The 24,959-nt window shown below is 42.0% G+C and overlaps 1 protein-coding gene across 1 annotated transcript; it reads left to right on the forward strand.

Annotated features, from left to right (window-relative positions):
* The first annotated feature begins 5,157 nt into the window (after window positions 1-5,157).
* Window positions 5,158-15,172, forward strand: Mepe (matrix extracellular phosphoglycoprotein). Its single transcript, XM_048364752.1, has 4 exons — window positions 5,158-5,228; window positions 9,101-9,155; window positions 9,336-9,337; window positions 13,774-15,172. The coding sequence occupies exons 1-4, from the start codon at window positions 5,176-5,178 to the stop codon at window positions 15,170-15,172; spliced, it is 1,509 nt and encodes a 502-aa protein (XP_048220709.1). The 5' UTR covers window positions 5,158-5,175.
* The last annotated feature ends 9,787 nt before the right edge of the window (window positions 15,173-24,959 follow it).

The following is a 24,959-nucleotide window of genomic DNA, read 5'->3' on the forward strand; positions in this document are numbered from 1 at the left end:
CTAGTGTACATATTGTCCTAGAACAGAAAATTGTCTCATCAGTTAAATAAAAGGGAAACCTCTGAAACTATAATGTGTTTATAAGGTACCACTACATATGAACACAAAGCAGGTGCCTACTTTTTTATTTGATTCATTAGGAATGTAAAATTAATGTTATGAACAACGTAAAAGCTTAAAAAATTGAATAACCTGTTAGTTGCACTCATTTCTGAAGTATTCATTGACCTAACTATAATAGAATATCAAGAATTCAAAATGATCATTTTATAGTTTTTATATCCATCTACTGTTTATATTTTGGTTCAGTCTAATAGTTGACTAACCACTCCTAATTGCTGTCCTTTCCTTGATTCCTATTTCCTTGGAAACTGTCACCCTCCTTGGCACTTGGCTGGAATCCTCAGCATGAATAATGATGATGTCTAGAGAAATGAACTATTATAATCTCTGGTGGTCTTTCTGCCCTGTATCTTCTTCAGAAACTTCTTCCATCTTTCCTCTACCTAAAACCATCAGTGGAGTCAAGCACCAATGACTCACGCCTGTACTCCTAGCTGCTCAGGAGGCTGAGATCTGAGGATTGTGCATGTGCGCACGCACACACACACACACACAATCACTACTATTGTTTCTTTTTTATTGTCAAAGTGAAGTACATAGGGCTTACAGTTTCATACATAAGACAGTGAGTACATTGCTTATCCAACTTGTTACCACTCCCTAATTTTCCCTCACCTCCTCCCTCCCCATTTCCCTCTCCCCTCATGAGTTGTACAGTTGGTTTACACCAAATGGTTTTGTAAGTATTGCTGTTGCATTGGTTTGTGTTTTTATCCTTTGTCTCTTGATTTTGGTATTCCCTTTCCCTTTCCTAATTCCAATATACCTATATACAATATCCAGGGCATTAAAATCAGTTACAGTGCTATTAGGGGTAAAATTACAGGAAGGGAATACAGAAAAAAAAAAAAAAGAAAAGAAAAGAAGGGCACTGTTTCACATGGCATGTTGAAAATAACTACAACAGTGATCTACCACTTGTTTTCCTAACTTGAAGTTCATTTTCCTTAGGATCAACTTCTGTGTTCCTACAGGCATAGCTCTTAAGCTATTGGGATCTTCTGCTAGGACTATCTTAGACATGTACTAATTAGTCCCTATGAGTGGAACCATACATTTCCATGTTTCTTTGGGTCTAGTACTATTGTTTCTCACTTAGGGTAAAGTTAAAACCCTTCATTAACCCCAGACCCCCTGCCGTCTACCACTTAATTCCTTTCTGATCTATTGCTGCTGTTACCCCTTGCTCAATTCCTCCAGCCAATTTGGCCTCTCTTTTTGTAGTGGAACAAACCAGCAGTCTCATGTTTCAGAAGATCTGCCTTTCCAATTCCTATACTTTGTTTTACTTTGTCAGGAATGGGGAAAATTTTTTTCTGACTAAGATCAATGAGATATTTATAATACAATCCACAGGTATCAAAAATTATCAATATATGTAAATAGTCATTGAAAACTGACAAGAAGTATATGAAAATCATATGTGTCCAGTCAGGCACCAAATGATTTCCTAGGCCTTGTATTATCAGTGGCTAAACTTCCCCACCTTACTAGATAGGCACATGGCTACTGGTCTATTCCTGTTATGACAAAGTACCACAGACTGGGTAATTTCTACAGAACACTAGTTCTGAACACAGTTTTCAGAACAGAGTTCTTCTGAAAACTAGAAAGTTTAAAAGAAAGAGTTTGGCAAGTGTCTTGGTAGGGGTTGATTATCTGATTCCAAGATGGAGGCTTATTATTTCACCCTTCAGAGAAGAGGAAAGCCATGTCCTCACATTGTAGAAAAGCTGAAGGACAGAAAGGTCTGGGGTAGTTCCCTCCAGTCCTTTCATGAAAGTCTGTCCTTGTGACTTAATCATCAAATCCAGGTCTGACCTCTTAATATCACATTGGGTGTAAGTTCTAATATATTGATTTGGAAAGACTCACAAGCTAAGTCCTTACTTAAAAGTCACCATTTCTAGGTATTCACACATAGAGCAGAGGAGGACACTGTTAGGGGAGGAACACAAAGGCACGAAACCTCTGTGCCTCTCATCATGTAAAATAATACATATCAAGTATCAAAATGACCTCCAGGATGTGGAAACCGAGATTTTTGGTTTTATTCCTTTTTTGTTTTGTTCACTTTCTTGTTGTCTTGTTTGTTCATTTTTCTATTTTGGGGAGTGTAAAGGAGGAACCGAAAAGGGAGGACAAAGGGTAAACAAATGCAGCAGTGGTAATCACCAGATACTGTGTTGAAAATGGACTACACAGCTTGTCGGGGGGGGGGGGGGGCGTCAGGAGGGAAAAACTGGGAGTGAGTGAGGGAAGGGGTGACTTTTCAAAAATAAATGTACTCTTTATCTGACTCATGTAACTGTAACCCCTTCGTACATCACCTTTATATTAATATTTTTAAGTCATATTCTCAACGGTGACTTCCCAGGACTACCTAAAATTTCAGCTCATTGTCCCCACAATCCAGTGCTTGCTCTTTCCCTTCCTCCAACGTTTTTTTTTTCCCCATAACTTCATCTACATCACTATCTAGTATAATATACCCCACTTACTGATTATTTACTGTCATCTCTACTGGCTGATGAGCTCCATGAAGACAGGGATTCCTTTCTGCCTGGTTTACTCCCTGCTGGTTCTACAATGCCTGTCACTATACAGGTCCTGGTAACATTTTTGTTCGGTTTCTAACTTTTTGAGATATAACTGAGATTATACACTTTCTGTAGAATAGCAAGGATAATTTGCACTTTTCATCTTGTTAGTTTTTAAGCTCATTAGATACCCACTCAGTCTTGATGAATAGTTCTGAAATCTATTCTAATTATCTGACAATAGGATATCCAAACTTGGGTATTTATATGTTTCTATTTGTCCCACTTTCTGGAACATTTGATAGCAGCTTTCTACCACAGGAACATTTTTAGATTAAAATTACTTGACTTACCCCCTGTGGTTATCTGTGGGCACTTGGGACAATTTGTTTGCTGGTGCGAAGTGGCGCAGTGCTGATTGGGCACTGGGAGTACTAGCAAACTTTAAATTTCAGCAAAATGCCCAGAGCCTGCTAACCCCACAACGCAGTCAGGCATTCTGAAGGTAAGATACCAGGTACTTTAGCACTTTAATGTTCTGGATAGGAAATGGATTTATGTGATAGCTGTTTACATTTTCAAGATGCTTATAACTCCAGATTGGTTATTGTTTTGTGAAATAAATCTATATTGAAAATATTATCTATTGAGAACTAAGTAGTATTTTGTATTTTGTTTTATGAAATAGGATGTGTGTTACCAAACTCTAGAAGTCAGCTAAAATTGATAGCTTGGTAGCCTCTTTTCCTTTGATTTGGCTACTAGCAATATCAGGAGACATGGTAACATGATGACTGATTTTTTTTCTGTATTTTCATAAACCAGGTTGTCTCCCTCCATAAACCAGAAACAGAAGAATCTGTTCATATTCATATTTTCAAAACTTGTCTGTGTTGATTCTTCTACTGACTAGCACTAAGTTATATAAGTGGTTTATATTGTCCTTATCTGTAAAATACCTGGAAAGCTAAATTTGGGTTTGAATTAAGATTCCTGAACTTATATTTAGAAAAAAATAACCTAGAATTGCAGAATAGAATTATTTGATTATTTCTTCAAACAAGTTTTTATTTTGAAATGTTTAAAGATTGCAAGATATTTAGATCACATTTTCTATTAAAAGTGTTTCTCCACAAAGAATAATATAAATTTATTATCTTCATATTGGTTGCTATGTATTTATGTGGCAGTTACTAAAATATTAATGTTCATCCAAACCAACAGATTAGCCAAAACTATGCTATGTTTTCCAATCTAATAACTGCTTCAGTGAGCTCATTGGAGCCTTTTAATAGATTTATCAAACTATAAACATGTATTATTTTGATCTGTAACTGAATGATAGCATTTTCAACATTATTTTAGCCCAATGCAAAAATATAGTTTTCCTGTGTCAAAATGTAGGTTTTTCTCTAATAAGACAAATAAGATAAAGAAACAGAAGCTTGGGATGTCATAGACTGTATTAAGAATACTATATTTAATGCTTATAATCTTAGGTACTCAGGAGGCTGAGATCTGATGATCATAGTTAGAAGCCAGCCCAGGAAGGAAAGTATGCAAGACTCTAATCTCAAATTAACCATCATCAAGAAAGCTGGAAATGCATTTGTGAGTCAAATGATAGAGTGCTAGCCTTGAGCAAAAAAGCTGAGGGACTCCAGACAGTGCCCAGATCCTGACTTCAAGCCTTGGTACTGGCAAGGAAGAAAAAGGGAGAAGGGAGAAGGTAGAAAAAGGAGGAGAAGGAAGAGAAAGAGGAGGCATAGGAGGAGGAGGAGGACTCTATAGCGACATTGCCTAGATTCCAATCCTAGTCTACCTTTTAATATCTATGAGCTCTGGGGCACATACAGGCAAATTGATGTTAACTGGCCCATATATGACTGTTGTGAGGCTCAAATAAGTAAACATGTAAAATTTCTAGGGCAATGTTTGGCACATTTTAGTATTTAATAAACACTTGCTATTGAAGTAAATGTTTCCGTCTAAGTGAGATGTGAATTGTTTCAGTCTCTAGCCCCCGATGGTGCTAATTCAAATACATTGCTAATGGATATAAGGGTGTAGATTGGGCCACTAGGCTGGAATCAGCTAAGTTCTCATTTTCCAGTGATGTCTGCTGCCTTAACCCTCTTAAAGACCTTATTATGATCTGTACCTTAACTGTTAACTTACTCTCCCTTAGAATTACACAAATACTTGATAATGCATTTCTAAGGAAAAGAGGAGAAATGTAGGACTGGCGAAAGAGCAAACAAAGTGTGGTTAAAAAAATGTATTTCTATCCACTGACCATCATATAAATTATATTCAATAATTTTCATTTTCACAGTAGTAATATCCACATTTGGCTATAAAGTATGCAAATTATATAAATGTACATGCTAACTTTGGAGATGTAACTATAGAGAGGAAGGGCACTTGTGTGTATTTCCATTTATGGTTGTAGTACACGGTGACCAGTGCTTAAGGCTAAGTTCTTATTGTCTTTCCACAGAGATTCTTAAAGATGCAACTTGTATGCATAGGACTACTCCTTTTCAGCGTGACCTGGTCAGCACCAGTAAGCATTTATAAATTCATTTCTGCTTCATATCATCTCTACTATTGTTTGCACATCAATGTTTATTTACCTTTGTAGTATTCACATAATTCAGTGACTGTAAAGTATCACACAACTGAAAGCATTTAGCACTTAGCACAGAGGGCCTGTCACTCAAAAGGCCCTAAAAATAGGTGCTGAATTACAAGGTGTCACCATATTGTCTTAAAAGGAACAGCAACAACAATATTATTTGAGAAAACCAATAGCCAGTCACATCACATGTTAAATGAGGCTTGAGTAAATTAAAACATGTCAAAAGCATCTTTCAATGTTCTACTAAAAATATGAAGAATTTGCCACAATGTTTTTTTTTTTTAAGTTGGCCAGTAAGGAAGAAATACTTCTGTACTTTTTGCAAGACCTCAAACACTCTGGCATCTTAATAATACTGTTCCATTCACCAGTAAGGTCAAAAGTGGACAGAGAACTCCAGAACTTCAACAACTCAAGCTCCTATTGCTTTTGTGCCTTGTTCTTTTGACTCACAACGAAGATTGTCCAGGATGTGACCAAATCATCCTGTGACAGTACTGAGCATTACAGGCATATTCTGCAGAGTAGACAATGTGCTCATTGGACAATGTCTCACAACATTTCAACTTTTCAGAGCAATCTTTTGGTTGAACAACCATGGAAACAAGTATTGCTAGCTGTGCTTAAATATAGGTCTGAACAAGTCAGTGACCAGTTGGGTAGCCAGACCCAACAAGAATTAACCACACCATCTGGTGAGGACCCAAAGCTGGGGAAAACATCCCTCCTCCAGTGCACATTCTCACACATTCCCAGGGGCCATATTTCTGGAAACGGAAATCTCTCAGGCCCAATTCACAGGACCACATTCCATCACAGCTATACAGCTGTGCACTAAGACAGGATTGTGGGAGTGTGGGCCTTGCTGACTCAGTTTAATCCAGCTAAAAGGAACAGCTGGAGTGGGCCTTTCTGACCATTTCCAGTAAAGGGCTATGTCAACATCTATAAAGTGACCAGCGGTCAAAAGTGGGTGCCAGCTTTCCTGTCAGAGGGAGGTGATGTCACCTCCATTATGGCACCATGTTCAAGCTCATAACACCAAGTGGGTGTTAGAGGAAAAAGGAGTGATGCAGATCCCAGTAAAGACCTCAGTAATGACATGGAGACAAAGTTTGGCATTGCGATGAATGGGATGTTTTCTCCCACATAAATTATTGACAATACATTGAGAGGGATACAAAGTCAATATATACTGAATTATTTACATATGTCTTAAAATTCTAAGCCAAGTATGTAATAATTTCAAGATATGAGAAAATAACTGAAACATGTAATTCCATTAACAGCATCAATATGAAATTAGACTACAAGGACTTTGTTCTATGTCACAGTAAATCATGAGCAGCACCAGGATACTCTAATAGCTAGGAATATATTATTAGTACATCAATGTGTGTGATTGTACACATGTGATTTCTGTGAATAGATGCCCACATTTTCATTTCTTCTTCTTTGTCAATATCTCTTTTTAGGGGTGGGAAGGTGGTAGTAGAGTTTGAACTCAAAACTTTGCACTTGCTCAGCTGGCTGAGCTGGTACTCTACCACAGTAGCCAAACCTCTGACTGTATTTTTTTCTGGGTAATTGGAAAAGGTGTCTGTTGAGTCTCTTGTGCTTTCCTTCCAAGGTTAGCTTCAAACCTCAGTCCTCCAGAACTCACCTTTCTGAGTAGCTAATTTTACGTGGGTGAGTCACAGGCATTGAGCTTAATGTCTAGAATCTCATTTTCGTATCTTATTATTCCTATGGCCCCATTCACAGAGCTGTTTGATATTAGTGAAGAATAATCTAATTGTCTAAATTTATATTCACAAGATCACAACGCGAACCAATAATGAAATGCAATAGAGAAGAATATTATAATAGATCTTGAAGGCACAACATAAACTTCAGAAACATTTCCTTTTCACTCAAGTGATATTTCTATGAAAAATTTGTTTACATCCTCTACTGTGTATATAAACAAAGCAGGAGCTGTACATTGATTGACCAGTTATTGTCTCTAGAAGAAATGGAATATTAAGTAGACAGTACCCGCCAATGGGGTACTTTTACCAAATTTTGGGCTTAAGTTCCTTCCTTCCTTCCTTCCTTCCTTCCTTCCTTCCTTCCTTTCTCTCCTCTCTCCTCTCCTTCTCTCTCTCCCTCTCCCTCTTTGACAATACTAGGAACCATGGCCTCTCACTTGTTCAGTTTGTGTAGTTATCCTTCTACTTGAGCCATGCCTCAAGCCCAGGTTTTTGCTGGTTATTTTGGAGACAGTCTCAGTGATTTTTCTGCTTAGACTAATTGCAGACTTTGATTCAGCCTCCTGAGTTGTTAGGAGCTGCTGGCTTGAGCCACAACCACTAAGCTTTTCAATTTATATTTTGAAGACAATTTTATCAGAGTCCAGTCAGGAAAACAAAAACCAATGACTCTATGATTTATTTAAGAAGAATGCTCTAGAGGTGATAGACCAGATGGACTATATGATCCTTCTTTTTAAATTTTCCTGTGGGGGATTTTTCTCTGCTCTATGACTGATTCTCCACAGTGGCTGCTTCTTCTCTCACATATACAAATGAAAACACAAATGCACTCTACTCATTGATTTCTCTTGCCACATAAAAGAAAAGCTTAGAGTTAAAAATAAATAAATAAACAAAAACACAAAGGGGTACAGAAATCTTACTCTTAGATTCTATTCTGTGTGCTCTCCTGTGATGCATTCAGCCCAAAGGCCAAGAACCTGATTCTATTTTGTCTTAGTTTCTAGTCTTTGTCAACTTCAGCAGTGATCGATCGTTCAGCCCCAGGAGCCATCAACAACTAATTTTCTCTGTCCTTTCTTCCTTCCTCCCTTCCTCCCTTCCTTCCTTCCTTCCTTCCTTCCCGCCTTCCTTCCTTCCATTCTACCTCCCCTTCCCCTCTTCCTCCCTTCCTTTCTTACTTGGTAGTGCTGGGGTTTGAACTCAGGACTACATATCTAGATATTTTTGTTCTGATCATTCTTCAGATGGAAATCTTGCTCTTTGCTCAGGTCAGCTTGGTTCAGAAGCCTTCCTGAAGGAGCTGAGTTGACTAGTGTGTACCATCGTGACCAGTTACTGGTTGAAATGGGCACTCTCAGGAATTTTTTGCCCCAGCTGGGGGCAATACCACAGCCTCAAACCACAGCCTGCCCAATCTCCATCTCCCAAGTAGCTGGGTTCCCTGATGTAAACTACCAACACCTGGCTCCCTTCAAGAAATTTGATATTTCCATATCAATCCAAGAGAATACTTTGTCACAGTATCCTGGCCACCTCCATTCTCTCTTCTCTGAGCAAAAATTCTAGCCTGGTGACTAGTAAGATAAGGGCACATCTCTGGGTGCACCACTAAACATTCAGGAGTATGGTCTGACTCTTGCTGGATCAATACTATCAAAATAATTCAAAAGAAACAAATGCTGAACTCAGTCTATCACTGCACGCAATACATACAGTCCAGTGAAAATATCTTTTCATGTGGACATCAATGGCTCCCAAATCTCCTTCTCCTAGAATGGCATGCGTGCTTCTCCCTACCCAGCTATGTGGTGGTTCTGTAGCAGGGATGGTATCGTTTCTCCTGGGATGAGGGGAGGGAAGCAAAGATGGAAGATGGAACCTTCTTTCATAATAAAATAAATATGAAAGGATGAGAGGATCCATAGTCCTTTCATCAGAACAATTTACCAGAACTCAGAGAGAAAAATAAAAGACCGTTGTTTGAAGAAATGAACGTAAGAGGTCCTATTCGGTGAAGTTGTATTCGTTATTTCCTTGCAAACTTTTCAACCACAGACTGTGAAAACCAGTCAAGACTGTGTGGAAGAACAGAAGGTAAATAAAATTATTCTTCTCAAACAACTCTATTTTGGCTCTGCAAAGAAAGAAAGTCAATAAGAAAAACTTTACTGCCAAAATATTCTTGAGTAGAGTGGAAAAACATTATTCAACAGATTGCTGACATGTCCTAGTGAAGCAGGTATTACAATTCACAGTGATGGACAAGAAGGGAAGCAGTGTGTGTGTGTGTGTGTGTGTGTGTGTGTGTGTGTGTGTGTGTTGATAATGGGTCTTGAACTTGGAGCTTGGTGCTATCCCTTAGTTCAAGGGTGCACTCTACCACTGGATGCCAAAGCTACACTTCAGCTCTTTGCTAGCTAATTGGAATTAAGAATCTCTCAAACTGGCTTTGATTACCATGATTCTAAGATCTCAGCTTCCTGGATAGCTAGGCTAACAGGTTGAGCCACCTGCAATCAGTTTAGGGAAGCATTATGAACTGAAACTATTTCAATGTGATTTCTTCCTTCAAAGAAAACAATGTTTTGCTGGACAACTTTCAGAGGGATACATGTGGAATACGTGAGATACTGTTACTAGCAACCACTGCTTCCCACATGTGTACATGAGAACAAACTGAGAAATTAGGCAAGGGTAGCAAGGTGCTTAGCAGGTCTTAATGGGGAATTTTGCTTCCAGGGAATTTGTTTTCCATACATCACCAGAAAACTTAAGCTAATGCTCTCAGCTTTGGTATCACCAAATCCCAGCTTCCTCTGTCTTCCACAGTTTCTCCTGACTGTATCAAAAAGTTCCGTTCTCGGGCTGGGGATATGGCCTAGTGGCAAGAGTGCTTGCCTTGTATACATGAAGCCCTGGGTTCAATTCCCCAGCACCACATATATAGAAAACGGCCAGAAGGGGCGCTGTGGCTCAAGTGGCAGAGTGCTAGCCTTGAGCAAAAAGAAGTCAGGGACAGTGCTCAGGCCCTGAGTTCAAGGCCTAGGACTGGCAAAAAAAAAAAAAAAAAAGTTCCGTTCTCATAACTGACAGTCTTCTGTTCTTCAACTCAGCTGACAATTGCAAAGGCTCAAGCTATAAGCTTTTAGTTTTCTTTTGTCTTTTGCCAGTCCTGGGGCTTGAACTCGGGGCCTGAGCACTGCCCCTGGCTTCTTTTTGCTCAAGGTTAGCAATCTACCATTTGAGCCACAGCACCACTTTCGGCTTTTTCTATATATGTGGTGCTGAGGAATCGAACCCAGGGCTTCATGTATATGAGTCGAGCGCTCCACCACTAGACCATATTCCCAGCCCAGCTATAAGCTTTTAGAAAGCCTAATGTACATGCTTAGTGTTTTGCCAACTTGGATGTCAGACATAAACTTTGTCAAAACTCACCTTTCTCCTAATCCCCTCACCCCTGACTAGAATAGTGAAATTGATAGAATTTAGTCACACTTAGGGAAGACCCATTTAGAGATTTGTAGACAGGAGTAGCTGTCTTCAGGAGCTGGCTGACATACCCCCTCCAGTGGTAACATGGAAGTGCTACACTTTGTCAGAGGCAGAATACCATTTCTCCCAAGTTAAGAAATATTTTCTATTGTTAGAAAAAAAATCAAGAAAGATTCTTAGTAAGAGTCAAACAAACCTAAGATGACATTGATCAAAGTGCACTACATTCATAAACCACATTGTCAAATGACAACTCTTTTGTACAACAACTTAAAGATAATTTTAAACATGTGTGAGAGAGAACACACTTTCATATAATTTTATTGTAGGTAACATACAAGGACCATCATGAAAAGCATGGGGATTCTATTCCTAACTGTGTTTACACATCACCTGGAAAGAAGAACCAAACCAGCATAAAGGTAAGCTGGGTCTCTGAGCGAAGGACCTTTTCATGAGGCAAGTTCTGGACTAACCCTAAGAGAAATCACTTGCTCTGGGATTGCTTTCTGTGGCTGGTGACTTCTTTTCTTCACAGTCCTGGACTCCTCAAGCCTCTCTACTATGCAGCTCTGTTCCAGAATCATCCACTCTCTGCTCCAACATCTGCTCTGCTGAGATGGCTATGGCTAGCTGTGTTCATTCATTGTGTCTGAATGGTATTTGGATCTTTTATGAGACTATTCCGGGTAGACTTACCATGTGGTCTAAAGGGGGGATTTTAGCAGGAAAAACCGACTAAGAGGGACTTTAGTATATCTTGAATTTATTCCATGGGCACCTCCACCTGTGGGATACTCATAAGGGGAAGAATGAGGTCCTTGTCACCGAGATGAGAAAGATCCTTTACACTCAATTCCCTTCTGCTGAGTCACTGCCCAGAGAGCTGGAAACCTAAAATGCCACCCGCTTAAAGGGTCACTTGCTTTTCCAATGGAGTTCCATTTCCTGTGTAAGAGGGACTTCCCTTTGGAATACAGTAGCCTTTACATGGCATCTCTGAATACTTCATCTAACTGCCTGATTAAATTAATCACAACTTACTTGCTGTGACTTGTATCTGGCATACTCTTTCAGTTGCTTAAGAAAAAAAAAATGTGTTCAGTACAATAAGAAAGTTAATTTTGTTTCTCTCTCCAGGATTTTAGAGTTAGAAAAGAACATTTATAAAAGGCATTTGTAAATGGCATCCAAATCCATGATAGAATGTGCAAAGGGCCATATATATGAAAGTGAAAATATTAAAAAGAAACAATAACCATGCTTTAGAGACTTGGAGTAGAGAGAACTTCGTTCCTACCTGATACTCAGGGAAAACTACATGACAGAAATAATGAGCTAAGCCTTGGAGGATGAGCAAGATTTGAAGAAAACAGAAGTGTATATGAGGAAATATTCTCCAAGAAGACAGTCACACAAGCCAAGGCACAGAATAGGATAGCAGAGCAAGGACAACAGATTCGTCAATGGATTCACAGAGCATATACGGTTCATGACCTGATTCGAAATCACTTACCACAAGCAAATGCAAAACCAAAAGATGTGTCTATTTTTTATAATGTCTTCCAACACATCGTTAACTCGCATACCAGTTTAAAATAGCATCAGCTAGGTATGGTAGTGCATGCCTGTAACCCCATTCCAGCTACTCTGGGGGAGGTGGAGGTAAAAGGAGCACTAGTAAAAGGCCATCCCAGGAAAACTTAGTGAGAAACCTAGCTCACAATCTTTTTTAAAGAAAAAAGACTTAGGGCTTAACTCCAAAGGTAGAGAGATTGTGTCATAAGCAGGAAACCCTGGGTTCAATTCCCACTTTAAGAAAATTATGTTTTCCTTTATAAAAGAATTCTGTTTGTTTTTAATGAAATGTATACAATACACTAGTAAACACAAATGCCTGGTGCCTGGTGCTCACTTCCGCAGATTGCATGCTAACAAGCTTTGGAAGAGCAGCGAGTGCTTTCATAAGCCACTACTACCTTGGTTCAACTGTGAGCAATTTCATCTTCCCTATTGCTCCCAATAATTAGCATGATACATGTACAAGCACACGGTCCCCTGAGCAAAACAGTATTATTATGTGGGGGCGGGGGTGGGGGGGGAGAGAGGTTAAATATAAAATGCATTTCACTTCTAAGGACTCAATAGTCACTCGATGACATTTAACAATGCATCCCCTCCCCTTCCCCATCACCTCCTCCTGGTACCAGTCTTGAACTTAGGGCTTCTTACTTGCTTGGCTGGTATTCTACTGCTTGAGCCACACCTCCAGCCCTGCTCTTTGCTGGTTATTTTGGAAGCAGTTATTTCAGACTTTTCCTACCCAGTCTGGCCTTCAACTGTGATCTTCCAGATCTCAGTTTCCTAAGTAACTAGGATTACAGGTGTCCAGTGCCAAGCAAACATCACTCTTGAATCAACATTCTTCTCAAATTCATAGCTTCCTTCAACAGCCACCACAAATCTCCATTTCCAAATGTATTTTTTATACTCTGTTTGTTTCTCTTTTTATTCTCTTTTTATTTACCTTTTAACAGATACACTGATGTATGAAATACTGGGCCCATATTAAAGAACATTATTAAATGTTTTGACATAAGTCTACCTTATATATTATTTAGGTGAAGTGAACCATATCTATAACCTCAAATTATTTATCATGTCCTATCTGTAAAAACTTTCAAAACTCTATCTTTTATTTAGCATTCTGAAATATACAACACATTATTATCATTGTAATCTATAATGGCCTCTAAAATGCAGTATTATTCCAGAAATTCTTGTCCTTATATAACTTGATACTATTATACATTGCTAAACTTTTCTCCATCTCTTCCTCCCACTGCACTCTTCCCAGCCTTGAGTAGCTAATAATCTACTCTCAGCTTCCCTGATATTTCTAATCCTCTAATTTAGGGTATCTCTGCCCCAGACATGGAGATTTATCAATACTGTCTTTCAATTGTTGTGTTCCCAAACAGTTGTCTCTTAAAATATCCTCCCATCCCCCATCTGCAGGTCTACATTTTAACCACCATCAAGGCCAGCGTACTCTTCCTTCTCTATGAAACCACCCTTGTTCATTCCAAAATGATCTCTGCCAACAAACCTCTTTGTTAAATAGATGGCAACTCAGTTTTTAGGCATTCCCTAATAATGATTCTGTTTGGATTTTTTACATAAAATAATCACTGTGTTGAAATTATACTTTTAACAGGAGAAAAAAAAGTAACAAAACTATTGCTTTTGATCTTTTGGAGGAGGAAAGACATCAAGAGGTCACACCTAAAGAAAACATGACTCCGAAGAAAAAGAGTGACTTGTCTCTTTTTGTAGTCAATGAAAATAATCAAAACAGCAAACCCTCAAATCTTTCTGCAAAGACGAAGACAACCAATGATGGCACCCGTATCAGTCGCAAAGGAAATGCCCATGATGACCTAGTGATGGCCCGGATTCCAGAATTCACTGTGGATAAAAGGACTGAGGATGGAGCTGGTACCATAAGCCACCTACATGTCCAGGAAGAATATGGAGCAACTCTCACAACAAATAGCAGGGGGCCGGGGACTGTGAGCGCACTGTGGGGGGAGGGAAGCAAAGCCACGACACCTAGCAATGTGCTAAGCAAAATTCTAGCAGGTGTCAACTATGTTAAAGTGCATTCAGAAGGGAAAAAGAATCATCAAAGAGGTCCCCAAGACCACAAGAGCTCAGTACAAAGCAAGAGCAACCACTACACCAGACGTGACACTCACTACCTAACGCGGCTCTCCAAAAGCCAAAACGTCCCCAGTGACTTCGAAGGCAGTGGTGACACAAATCAGGAGACAGAGGCTCACGGCCTCTCTCCTTTCAGTGGGGATGGCCAGCCTTTCAAGGACTTTTGCTGGGAAGGAGGAGTTACTGGTCCAGATGTTCAGACAGAGCTCGCAGGCCAAGGTGCATCTCAGGCTATTAACCGTGCCCCAGGAGTGCCAGGTTCCAATGAGCTTCCAGAGACAGAAGGGCATGATGGCCGTGTCATTGGAGCCAGCAGTGACAGAGTGAGAGAGACAGGTACTGGTGTGGACCTTGGGGAGGGCACCAATGACATCATAGGAAATACCAATTTTAGGGAACTCCCTGGAAAAGAAGGAAACAGAGTAGATGCTGACAGCCAAAATGCTCAGCAAGGAAAAGTGGAGTCCCATTATCCAAAATCTCCCTCAAGAGAGAAAGGGAAAGAAGGTGGTAGAGATACAAGTGAAAGTACTCATTACAATGAATTCCCTACCCACGGCAAGGGGAGCTCCTATAAAGGACCAGAGCAATCTAATAGGAATGAAGTGACCTTAAGTGAGAAACCAATAATACCTTCTCGTGGCCTTGATAATGAAATTAGACATGAAATAGATTCCCACAATGTCCCCAGTAATGAGGGGAATATAGTAACTCACAGGAGACAAACCCATGGGGGACAGCATAATTCTACACGGAATAAAGGGAGGTCTCACAGGAAAGGCCCCTGGAGTTACAGAAGACTCCATTCTCATAGGAGGGCTAGCCCTTCCCACAGGGACCATAGCACCGAGTCATCTGACAGTGGCAGTTCAAGTGAGAGTGCGGATGAGTAGTCCCCCTCCCCCCACCCCTCCCCCAGCTCCCTGCCGGCTGCAGTGTAAACAGCACTCATCTGCAAGGTGGCTTAGCAGGACAGCCCAGACGCAGGAGGGAGGACGGAGCAAAACAACGGAGAAAAACAGCAAGTCTGGCCTTCTTACGGCAGAGTTTGCTGTTTTCGTGGTCATAATGTAATATTATTCTAAAGTGTTTTTTAAGGCAATAAGACCCACTGGTAAGACCCATGTTACTAGGTAGCATGAAGTGTCTTTTTTGTGAACGTCACACCTATTTTGCTATGAAGACATGAAAATGTGCACTATTTCTCTCCAACAATGTATTTCAATGCTCTATCGGGAGCTGTGGTCGTGGCGCATTGACAGGCAATGAGATGGATGGGTTCTGCCTCCCGCGAAGGCAGTGCATGCTTTCCAATGAATCCACTGAGCGCAGCCTGAATGCGCCCTCTTCCAGCTCACTCCAGCATTTCCCCATCTTCCTCTGCTCTAATAAAGACTTCCGGTCTCACAACCATGTGTGCTCTTTCCTTTGTTGGACATTCATCACTTTGAACGAAACAAGTGTTGTGTCCCGAAAGAAATCACAGGTCATCACTTTGAACAATTCTGCCTCCTTGGGGAGCAGAGACCCAGGTGGAGGAAGGGAAGAGGGCCATACATTCGAGAAGGAGAAACACATAGGAAAAGGCGAGGCAAAGTGGGCTTTCATAGAGACTGTTCACTGGCTTCTCCTGAAGGATTTCTAGCTTGCTTCCTTCAGGGTGAAATGCTTGAGTTCGGGACCCCCGAGAGACCACCAGAGACCAAGACCAATGCAAGTAGCAAAAGAGACTGCGAGCTAGCTCGGTCCTCCACGCACTCAGCACGCTGGTGATGCTAAGGGGCCCCGAGCCTGGGGCTTCCAGCTGTTTTATCCATTCTTAGAGGAAGTCAGGGACTTAGCATACATCATAGCATCTTTCCACAAATCAACACACACTGCCGGAAAATTATAAAATAATTCTAAAGCATGTTTGGCGCATTTGGTGGTGGGAAGGAATCTGGAAAGGGTCATTGGTCAGATCAAGGGACGGGCGCATTTAAAATTGATTGGTGAAGCCATAGGGGTGTAGCAAGGGGGATACGTGCACAGCTGCAGGGTTTTAATTAGATACTGGAGACCACACCAAAACCACACCTGGGTGGGGGCGTTCAGGAGAAGCTCCAGAACTTGTTTTTCTTCTCTGATCAACCCTTAATCCGTTTCAGCCATCCGGTCACTCTGTCCCAGGGTGTTTCATGTTCCTTTACTGGAAAGTGAGAGGTGGGGGTTGGGTTGGTTTTCTACAAGATGGAGTTGTTCTGGCTTTTCAAGGGCAGATGTTTTTCCAATAATGGTGGCCATGTGACAAGGTTCTGGAAATCACAGCTAGATCTCCTGATAAGAATGGAGGAGGCACTCTGGGAGGCTGGCCTCTCCCTGAGAAAAGGAACATACTACACCTCGCACTACCCTTCCTCCTATTTGATGCTCTTCTTGGCTTAAAATGAACATGACCTCTGAGGTGCAGCAGTCATTTTGTAGCCATGAAGGAAAGGATAAAATAATCCTAGAGATGCCACAGAACCAGTCCTATCAGGCCCCGCTTGTTTCCAGTGTCTTTGCTCTACAAGGAAAATAATTTTGGACTATGATTCTCCACTGGTTTTGCTCATATCTGAACAAAAATGTAATGGGTCTTCCTCTGTGACATTCTTCTAAATGAGAAGGGTTGAGAGGAGAAAGAGAAAGAAAAAGGCTGTCTCATCAAGCAGAAACTCCCAACGACTGAAGTCATGACTGACACATTAGATTATTGAGTTTGTTCATGTTTAGAACTCAAGCTGGCGGCCATGTCTGTAAGCCCAGCTACTTAGGAGTCTGAGAATAGGACCCATGGTTTGAGGCTAGCTCAAGGCAGAAAAATTAACAAAACCCCTTCTCAGCCTATAGCTGGGCACAGTGCCCTTCTGAGCTGTGAATGGGAGGATCATGATTCCAAGTCAGTCCAGGAAGAAAAGCCCAAAATAGCAAGCCCAGAACTAAGCAGATTTCCACTTAGATGCATACTTTATATCAGTACGATGCAAGCAGTGGTTATTGTTTTTATCAAAAAGGCAAAGAATTACTGAGACCCTATCAAGAGAAACTACTAGTAGTATTCCTAGTAATCATAATTAACATTAATAAATCATGTGTTGGGTGCCAAGCATAGGATGAAGAAGGCTTTACACAGATTATTTCATTTCATCCTTGGCAGCGGGTCTGTGAGTCAGGTATTTTATTCAATTAGCAACTAAAATTGAAGTGCAGAGAGATTAAACAATTTATTCAGCATCGCGCAAGAGAAGACTGGTTTTCATCCAGGGCGTCTGATTAGGATACTGTCAGTTTTTCGAAATACAAACGTGTCAAAAGAGAATCTGTGGTCAGTCGACAGAAGCAAGCGTGCATGAGTTCCAAGTCGCTCATTGACGAGTGCTGTGTTTTAGCGCCATCTGCTGGCGCCGCCGCCTCCTAACAGCCTCTAATGGATGAATGGGGGCCGGGAGGGAAGAGCAGACTTGGGGTTGGGGGTGCAACTGCATGGTGGAGAGCCAAGGGAGCACTGGGGCCCCCAGGCTGCCTGGACTTCTCCGTGAGCGCCTCCCACCCGCTGCCTCCCAGGGGCCCAGGAGCCCAGGGTCAGCTGGCGAGGGATTGTTAGTCCCTCCTGCCCCAGAGACATCTGAAGAGATGTAGGGTCCTGGCAGTGTCTAAGAATCCTATTTTGTTGTGAGTCACAAATGCTTCCGCATAGCTACCGCGGGAACACAAGACAGAATACAGTTCATGGAAGCATATGGTTCGAAATTAGGAAGTTCTGAGTTCAAATATAACTTCAGTCCTCTCAACCTTGCTTTCATCAGCAGAATTATCAACCCTGGCTTTATACAGTTGAGATGAAAGCAAACATTACATATCAAGGGATAAGGACACAAGGATATTTTAAGTGAAAATGAAAAAAATCTGAACAAATAGCAAAACCTACTAAGTATCCATGAAAGGAGGATTGGATGAGGAAGTTCTTTCGGTCATCCATTCACCCTGGTTCTGACCAGGCCACCAAGCTGACTACATCAGCAAAGGCAGGTGCAGAAACCTTCCTCTCCTGATGAGACCTGTCTGGCACAGCCTGCATTTTTTCCAAGATGTATATTCTGGGTCACATGACTATGTCTTAGCAGACACAAGGAAGCAGAGTAGTCCTCTAAAAAGTGCACTACTCAAGGGCCCTTCCTTCCCAGTTCTACCAGTGCAAGAGGACATGTTTTCCTTAAAGGGAAAAATCACCTTCTCTTCAAAGGTAGCAAGGGAAAAGTGGCATGGAAGATGGCCATGAGCTGTATGTTGTTGGTCAAGTCCACCTATCTAATATCTCATCTGAGACTTATTTCACACTTATACCCACTGGAACTCTCTATCAATACACACACACACATGCACACATGCACACACACACACACACACACACATTCAGGTCACTCAACAACAAAGAAGCAAACAAAATAAGAGCTTAAAAACATTCTTCACAAGACTTGGATGCATCCCTTTTCTTTTGTCACTCAATTCACTTAATTGGCAAATTGCTAACCATAGAAACTCCATGTACTGGACTTCTTAGTACAGTGGCCATGCCTTGCTTAGGGACTGCAGTAAGCATGATGGAGAAGATGATCTTAGATGACCTTCATGTACTGAGCAGACTTCAAACCCTGAGGGAATGAGACAGAGGCAGGTAAATTCTGGTGGAGGGAACCAAGGCATGGGCGAGAGGAGCAACACAATACTGAAGGCTCCTGCTTCTCTCCGTCACCTGCTCAGCTCCCCCACAAAACCCTTCTGGGTGGGAAATGTATCAGAACCTACACATAGGACCCATAGCAAGACACTGCTATGGTTCTTCCTCCACACGGCACATACAACATCCAGACTGTCTTCCTCTAGACTAAGCTAAACGTGGGCACATGACTACTTAGACTGCCGCTATTGCTTTGGAACATACTTGGCTTTGGAATAGTGTTTAATCTTTAGCAAAAATTCAGTCTGCTGGGCATCAGTGGCTCACACCTATAATCCTAGCTACTCAGGAGGCTGAGATCTGAGGATCATGCTTCAGAGCCAGCCTGGGCAGAAAAGTCCATGAGACTCTTATCTCCAATAAACTACTCAGAAAAAGCTAGAAGTGGTGCTGTGGCGCAAGCAGTAGAGTGAGCACAAAGAGGCTCAGGTTCAGAGCCAAGGCCCTGAGTTCAAGCCCCAGGACCAGCCCCCCCAAAAAATTACACTTTCAAACTATTCCAGGGGGTCATTCATCAGCTCTGCACAGCTTGCAATTATTGCTGAAAATGCAAGTATCTATGTCAAAAGTCAATATGAAGATTTCATTGGCTTTTATTTGTTCTTCTAGCATCAGACAATTCCTCAGCCTTTCTTGTCGAGTCTGACAGCGTCGTTGCTGTTTTTAAGACTGGACCAAGGAAACAGAGCAATAAAACAGGCAAGAAAAGTTTGGCACTAGAGATTCATGCCTTTGATCCTAGCTACTCGGGGCTGGGAATATGGCCTAGTGGTAAAGCGCTGGCCTCGTATACATGAAGCCCTGGGTTCGATTCCTCAGCACCACATATATAGAAAAAAGCCAGAAGTGGTGCTGTGGCTCAAGAGGTAGAGTGCTAGCCTTGAGCAAAAAGAAGCCAGGGACAGTGCTCAGGCCCTGAGTCCATGCCCCAGGACTGGAAACAAAAACAAAACAAAACAAAACAAGATAATCCTAGCTAGTCAGGAGGCTGAAATCTGAAGCTCAGAGACAGGAGCCAGCCCAGGAAGACAAATCCAAGACTCTTATGTCCCACTAAGTAGCAGAAAGCTACATTTGAAGATGTGGTTCAAGTGAAAGACCATCATCCTTGAGTAAAAAGCTAAGAGACAGCACTCAGGTCCTGAGTTCAAGCCTCGGTACTAGAATACAGTTTTTAAAAATATATGTAAAGGCAATAAAATTCTGTATGAAAATGCTACTATTTTGTAGGGTTTGAAAGGGAAGGATTTCTTTATGTGCTGACTCAGAGATCAGATTCTTTTTTTTTTTCTTTTTTAGAGATCAGATTCTTTTGGGGTTGTTTCTTAATTTCTCCTACTTCTCACATCTTCTTATTTCTATACATTCCACATTGACATGAAGTTGGATTCTATCTTTGTTTGCTTTGTGGTTTTTATTTAAAGTTTTTTTGTTTGCTTTTAATTTACTTTTGTTGTTTGAGAGGTGATATAGAGCAGGGTTAATTTTATATGTTGGGTGACATGTACATTTCAGTCCTTTTGCTTCGTATCAGCGGTTCCCTCCTTCTCTCTCATTCCCTCCCTCCCATCACTGCCCTGAGATGCTCAGTTCACGTCCATCAATGGCCAGCGCAGCTGAGGGGCCCCTCTGCAGCACTTTTCACCCGTTCTCCACTGATTTCTCTGTCCTCCTCTCACCTTCCCTCAGATGTGCAAGTGCACACACCATTTAGGAGATACAGAATACAGAGTCATCTGAAAACAGGAAGACAAACTTAGAAGAGGTCCTTTGTCTCCTTGTCTTTGGGATTCTTTTCAGTTTGTATATTATTTTATATACATATGAAGAGTGCTTTGCTATTATGTTTTGGTACTTTTCTCCTAAGACTATCCTCTTTTGGTCTCACTGTATATGGCTATCTTGAGACCTGTTTGCTTAGTCATACTTCATGGCTTTTTAAATCAAACACCCACATATCAGGGAGATCGTGTGCCGTTTGTCTCTCTGATCTTAGCTTACCTCAGTCAACATGATTTGTTCTAGTTCCATCCATTTCCCTATAAATGCCATTATTTTGTTCTTTTTAATGGCTGTGTAAAATCCCGTTGTATATTGGTACCACATTTTTGATCCATTCATCTGTAGTGGGGCATCTGGGTGGTTTCCATATTTTGGCTATTGTGAACAGTGCCATACAGTGGGGAAAAAAAATAGTCTCTTCAACTATTGGTGCTGGGAAAACTCAGCAGAAGTTGTAGGACTGGACCCAAACACTGCCGGTGGTAGTATCTCAGAATGTTCTGGAAACTTTAGGAAGTAGAACCTAGAATGAAGAAGCAGGTCACCACAGGCCTATCTTTGGGGACTGGATCTTATCCTGAGACCACGTTTCCCCCTCCCCTCTGCATCTCTTACTTTCAGCTCTGGCCTGCCCCGAGGTAAGTAGCCTCAGCCAGAGGCTCTGCTGCTGTGATGTTCCGACTCCTTGTGGGCCTAGACCAGACACTGACCTGAAACCATGAGCAAAAATAAAAATTCCTGCTTTTTGTTCCCATGTATTTGTTACAGTGAGAGGAAAAGTTACTAACACACAAAACTGGTGGTACTGAGAGTGAACACTTTGCTGTTACTGTTCCCAGTGATGTGATTCGGAAGCCTCTGCAAACATTTGGTGGGAGGAATTTGCAAATGCTTTGGATGCTGTCAAGAAAAGCCTTCGTATGCTGTAAGTGGAGCTGCATGGACGATTCCGTTGGGCATTAGGACCACAGTGCTGCTGGGGCATGCAGACAGGAGGACTTCAAATAAGGTCTCGTCTGAAGATGAGGCCTCTATTGGGAAGTAGAGGCCATATGTGTTTACAATCTAGTAGGGAACTTGTCCACATTTTGTCCGTGTTATCAAACTCAGTGTGAGGGCAAATAGAAAGGTAACAAAGTAGCTAATGTGACAAAGGAAATTTCAAGACAAACCAGTATAGGGGCTGTGGCATGGTTATTGCCAGGTACTTTTAGTCAAATTTATAGTGAACCTTGTTACATACACAGAGAGAGACAGAGAGAGAGAGAGAGAGAGAGAGAGAGAGAGAGAGAGAGAGAGAGAGCACTGAGACCAAGGAATAGTGACTGTTGACAGATTAATATAACTAAAAAGAAACCAAGTGTTTTTCATGAGGACAATAAGAAAGGCAGGTTAAGGGAATCTCATGAATGTGTAGATTGCACACATAGGCAAGCTCAAGGCTGGAAAGGTTTCATTCATTGAAAAGAACATGCTTTCTGGACAGAGCTCAGGGGTGCCTGCTCAAAGAAGGCAGCTTGGGAAGTATTACCCCGGGCTGACTATTGAGGCACTCAGGACAGCTAAAGCCATGATCTTCTAGAGCACAGCTACTGCTTGAACTGCAGCAGATCTTGGCATTGGCCTCATAGTGCTAGCCATGCAGGATTTGCAATGGAAGAGTGAGCACACAAAGGCCCCCACATAGAATTCAAAGGCAGATGTGAGGTGGGAGCTGAAGATGCAGTGGAGAAGCCAGGAAGTTAACATCTGTCAGGGAGAGCCACAGACAATGAGAACTATGAGCTGAAAGAAGAGAGCGAGCACAGAGGCGGCAGCTGGCCAGGCCTTGGGCACCGAGCTGCCCAGAGCCTTTGCCACGCACAGGACTCTACCAAGGCTCTGGACTGCAGACATGCAGTTATTTTATTTAGTGCTTGCCCTGCTACCTTTTCAGTCTGCCTTCTCCACATTGGAGATGATAATTTTTGTTATGTGCATTTGCATAGTGGAAGTTTCTAACTTACTTTTTGATTCCACAAGACCTTATAACTTAGAGTTTTCCCCAAGTTTCTGAAGAAATTTTGGGCTTCAATTTTTTGTTTTTTGGGTTTTTTGTTGTTGTTGTTGTTGTTTTGGTCAGTCCTGGGCCTTGGACTCAGGGCCTGAGCACCATCCCTGTCTTCTTCCTGCTCAAGGCTAGCACTCTGCCACCTGAGCCACAGCGCCCCTGCTGGCCGTTTTCCATATATGTGGTGCTGGGGAATCAAACCCAGAGCTTCATGTGTAGGAGGCAAGCACTCTTGCCACTAGGCCATATTCCCAGCCCTGGGCTTCAACTTTTGAGCAATACTGGAACTGTGCACCTGTACGGACTCTTGGTTAAGAATTGGATGTATTCTGCATTGAAATACACATGAGCGTTTAGGGGGCGAGGTTTCAAGTGTCTCCTCAGGCTAAATGAGGTGTGGCAACAGAGGTGGATTGTGAGCTAAGTTGAGTAGACTGAGAAGTGGCGAGAAGATCAGGAAAGCACGCCTCTGGGGTGTCTATGTGGTCATTTCCAGTGAGGAGTAACTAAGTGAGTAAACCTCTCCCAGATGAGATGACGCCACCTGTGGGCTGGGGCCCAGGTGAAATGAAAGAGGGAAAGGAGGAGGGCTTCCTTTCCTCTTTCTCTCCATTCTCTCTTCTTCCCTGTCCCTGTCCCTCTCTTCCTTCTTCTCTTTTCTCTTCCTCTCCCTCCATCCCTTCCTCTCTCCTTCCCTGTGTCTTCCTCTCCTTCTCCATCTCCCTCCCTCCCTTAGACTATTCCCTCCTTCATCTCCCTCCTTCTCATCACCTTCTCTCTCACCCCCCCTTTCCCTTTTCCTCTCTTCTGCAATCCCCAGTGCCATAATTGTCTGAAACAGTGAGCCACATCGAACTTTACCCGCCTTAAGCTGTTTTCACAGCAATGAAAAACTCATTAGCCCAGTTTCACCACTGTATCCTGTCACATCAACTCTAGAATCTTCTTCTGTGCCTTTGTCTTCCTTGCTACAGTCCTATCCCCCATCAACTCCACTACGAAGTCCTTAGTGTTCTTTGGTTTGTGTCGGTTGCTCCGCTCCCTCCGGAGCCTCCAACTTGGACTTCACCTAGGCCTTCGCTCCTCACCGCTGCGTCCGCCCTCCACCTCTCATAAGCCATTCACTCGCACTCGCACGCACACCCTTTCTTTTCAAAATTGTCCTCACATGTAGGATTTTAATTAGTAATAAAAATTTAAATAACAACACATATTACCAGAGAAGGTGAAGACTACTAATTAAAATTGCCTTGAAGGATTCCACGTTAATCAATTTTTTTCTGATGTCTTCAGAGAAAATAAATTTGGAAAATCTGCAGTTCTTACAAGTTCTTAAAGGTATCACAAAGAACACATGGAAAATGATCATGCTGAGAGTAAAGCTCCTAGTAGGAGAAGGGTATCTTGAATCCAATTGTTCCAGATATAGGATGTTTTCCCCGCTATAAATCACCTGTAGAATGTCCTGTCCGGCTGCCTGATATCTCCAATGCCCAGCTGTGACTCTGAAAGATTTCTTGTTCCCAGCCTTTCTTCCCTCAGCCTCCTTAACAATACATAACTCCCTTCCTGCTAGAGAGCAGGCTGCTACTCTCCCCCGGGAGAACTAGCCTGTCAGCTTCAGCTGACATCAAAATGCTTTCTTTCTAATACATGACTATGTGTGTGACTATGTGTCTGGTCGGTTTCTGGACTGGTGTTTACAGGAAGTAAATAAACAAGAGCAACGTGGTGGCAATTGGGGTATGTCTACGTCAGCTTCCCATTATCTCATTCAAGTACCTGAGATGGATGAACTTATGAGGAGGGAAGTTTTCTCTCATTTCACAGGTTTCAGTCCCTGGTTGCTTGTGAACCCCTGGTGGGGCAGAGTATACAGTGTGTGGCTGGGATCTCAGTACCCCTTCAAAAGCATGCCTTGCGGACCTAGCTTCCTTTTTGTTGAGATAAATTCTCACTATGTCGCCCAGGCTGGCCTAAAACTCATCATCCTGCTGCCTTAGCCTCCTGAGTGCTGAGATTGTAGGCACGCACCACTAGACCGGGCCCACGATTCTTAAACACTGCTTTGATTACCACCATTCCTTCC

Source organism: Perognathus longimembris, chromosome 16 (assembly GCF_023159225.1).
Source record: "Perognathus longimembris pacificus isolate PPM17 chromosome 16, ASM2315922v1, whole genome shotgun sequence".
Classification (NCBI taxonomy): domain Eukaryota; kingdom Metazoa; phylum Chordata; class Mammalia; order Rodentia; family Heteromyidae; genus Perognathus; species Perognathus longimembris.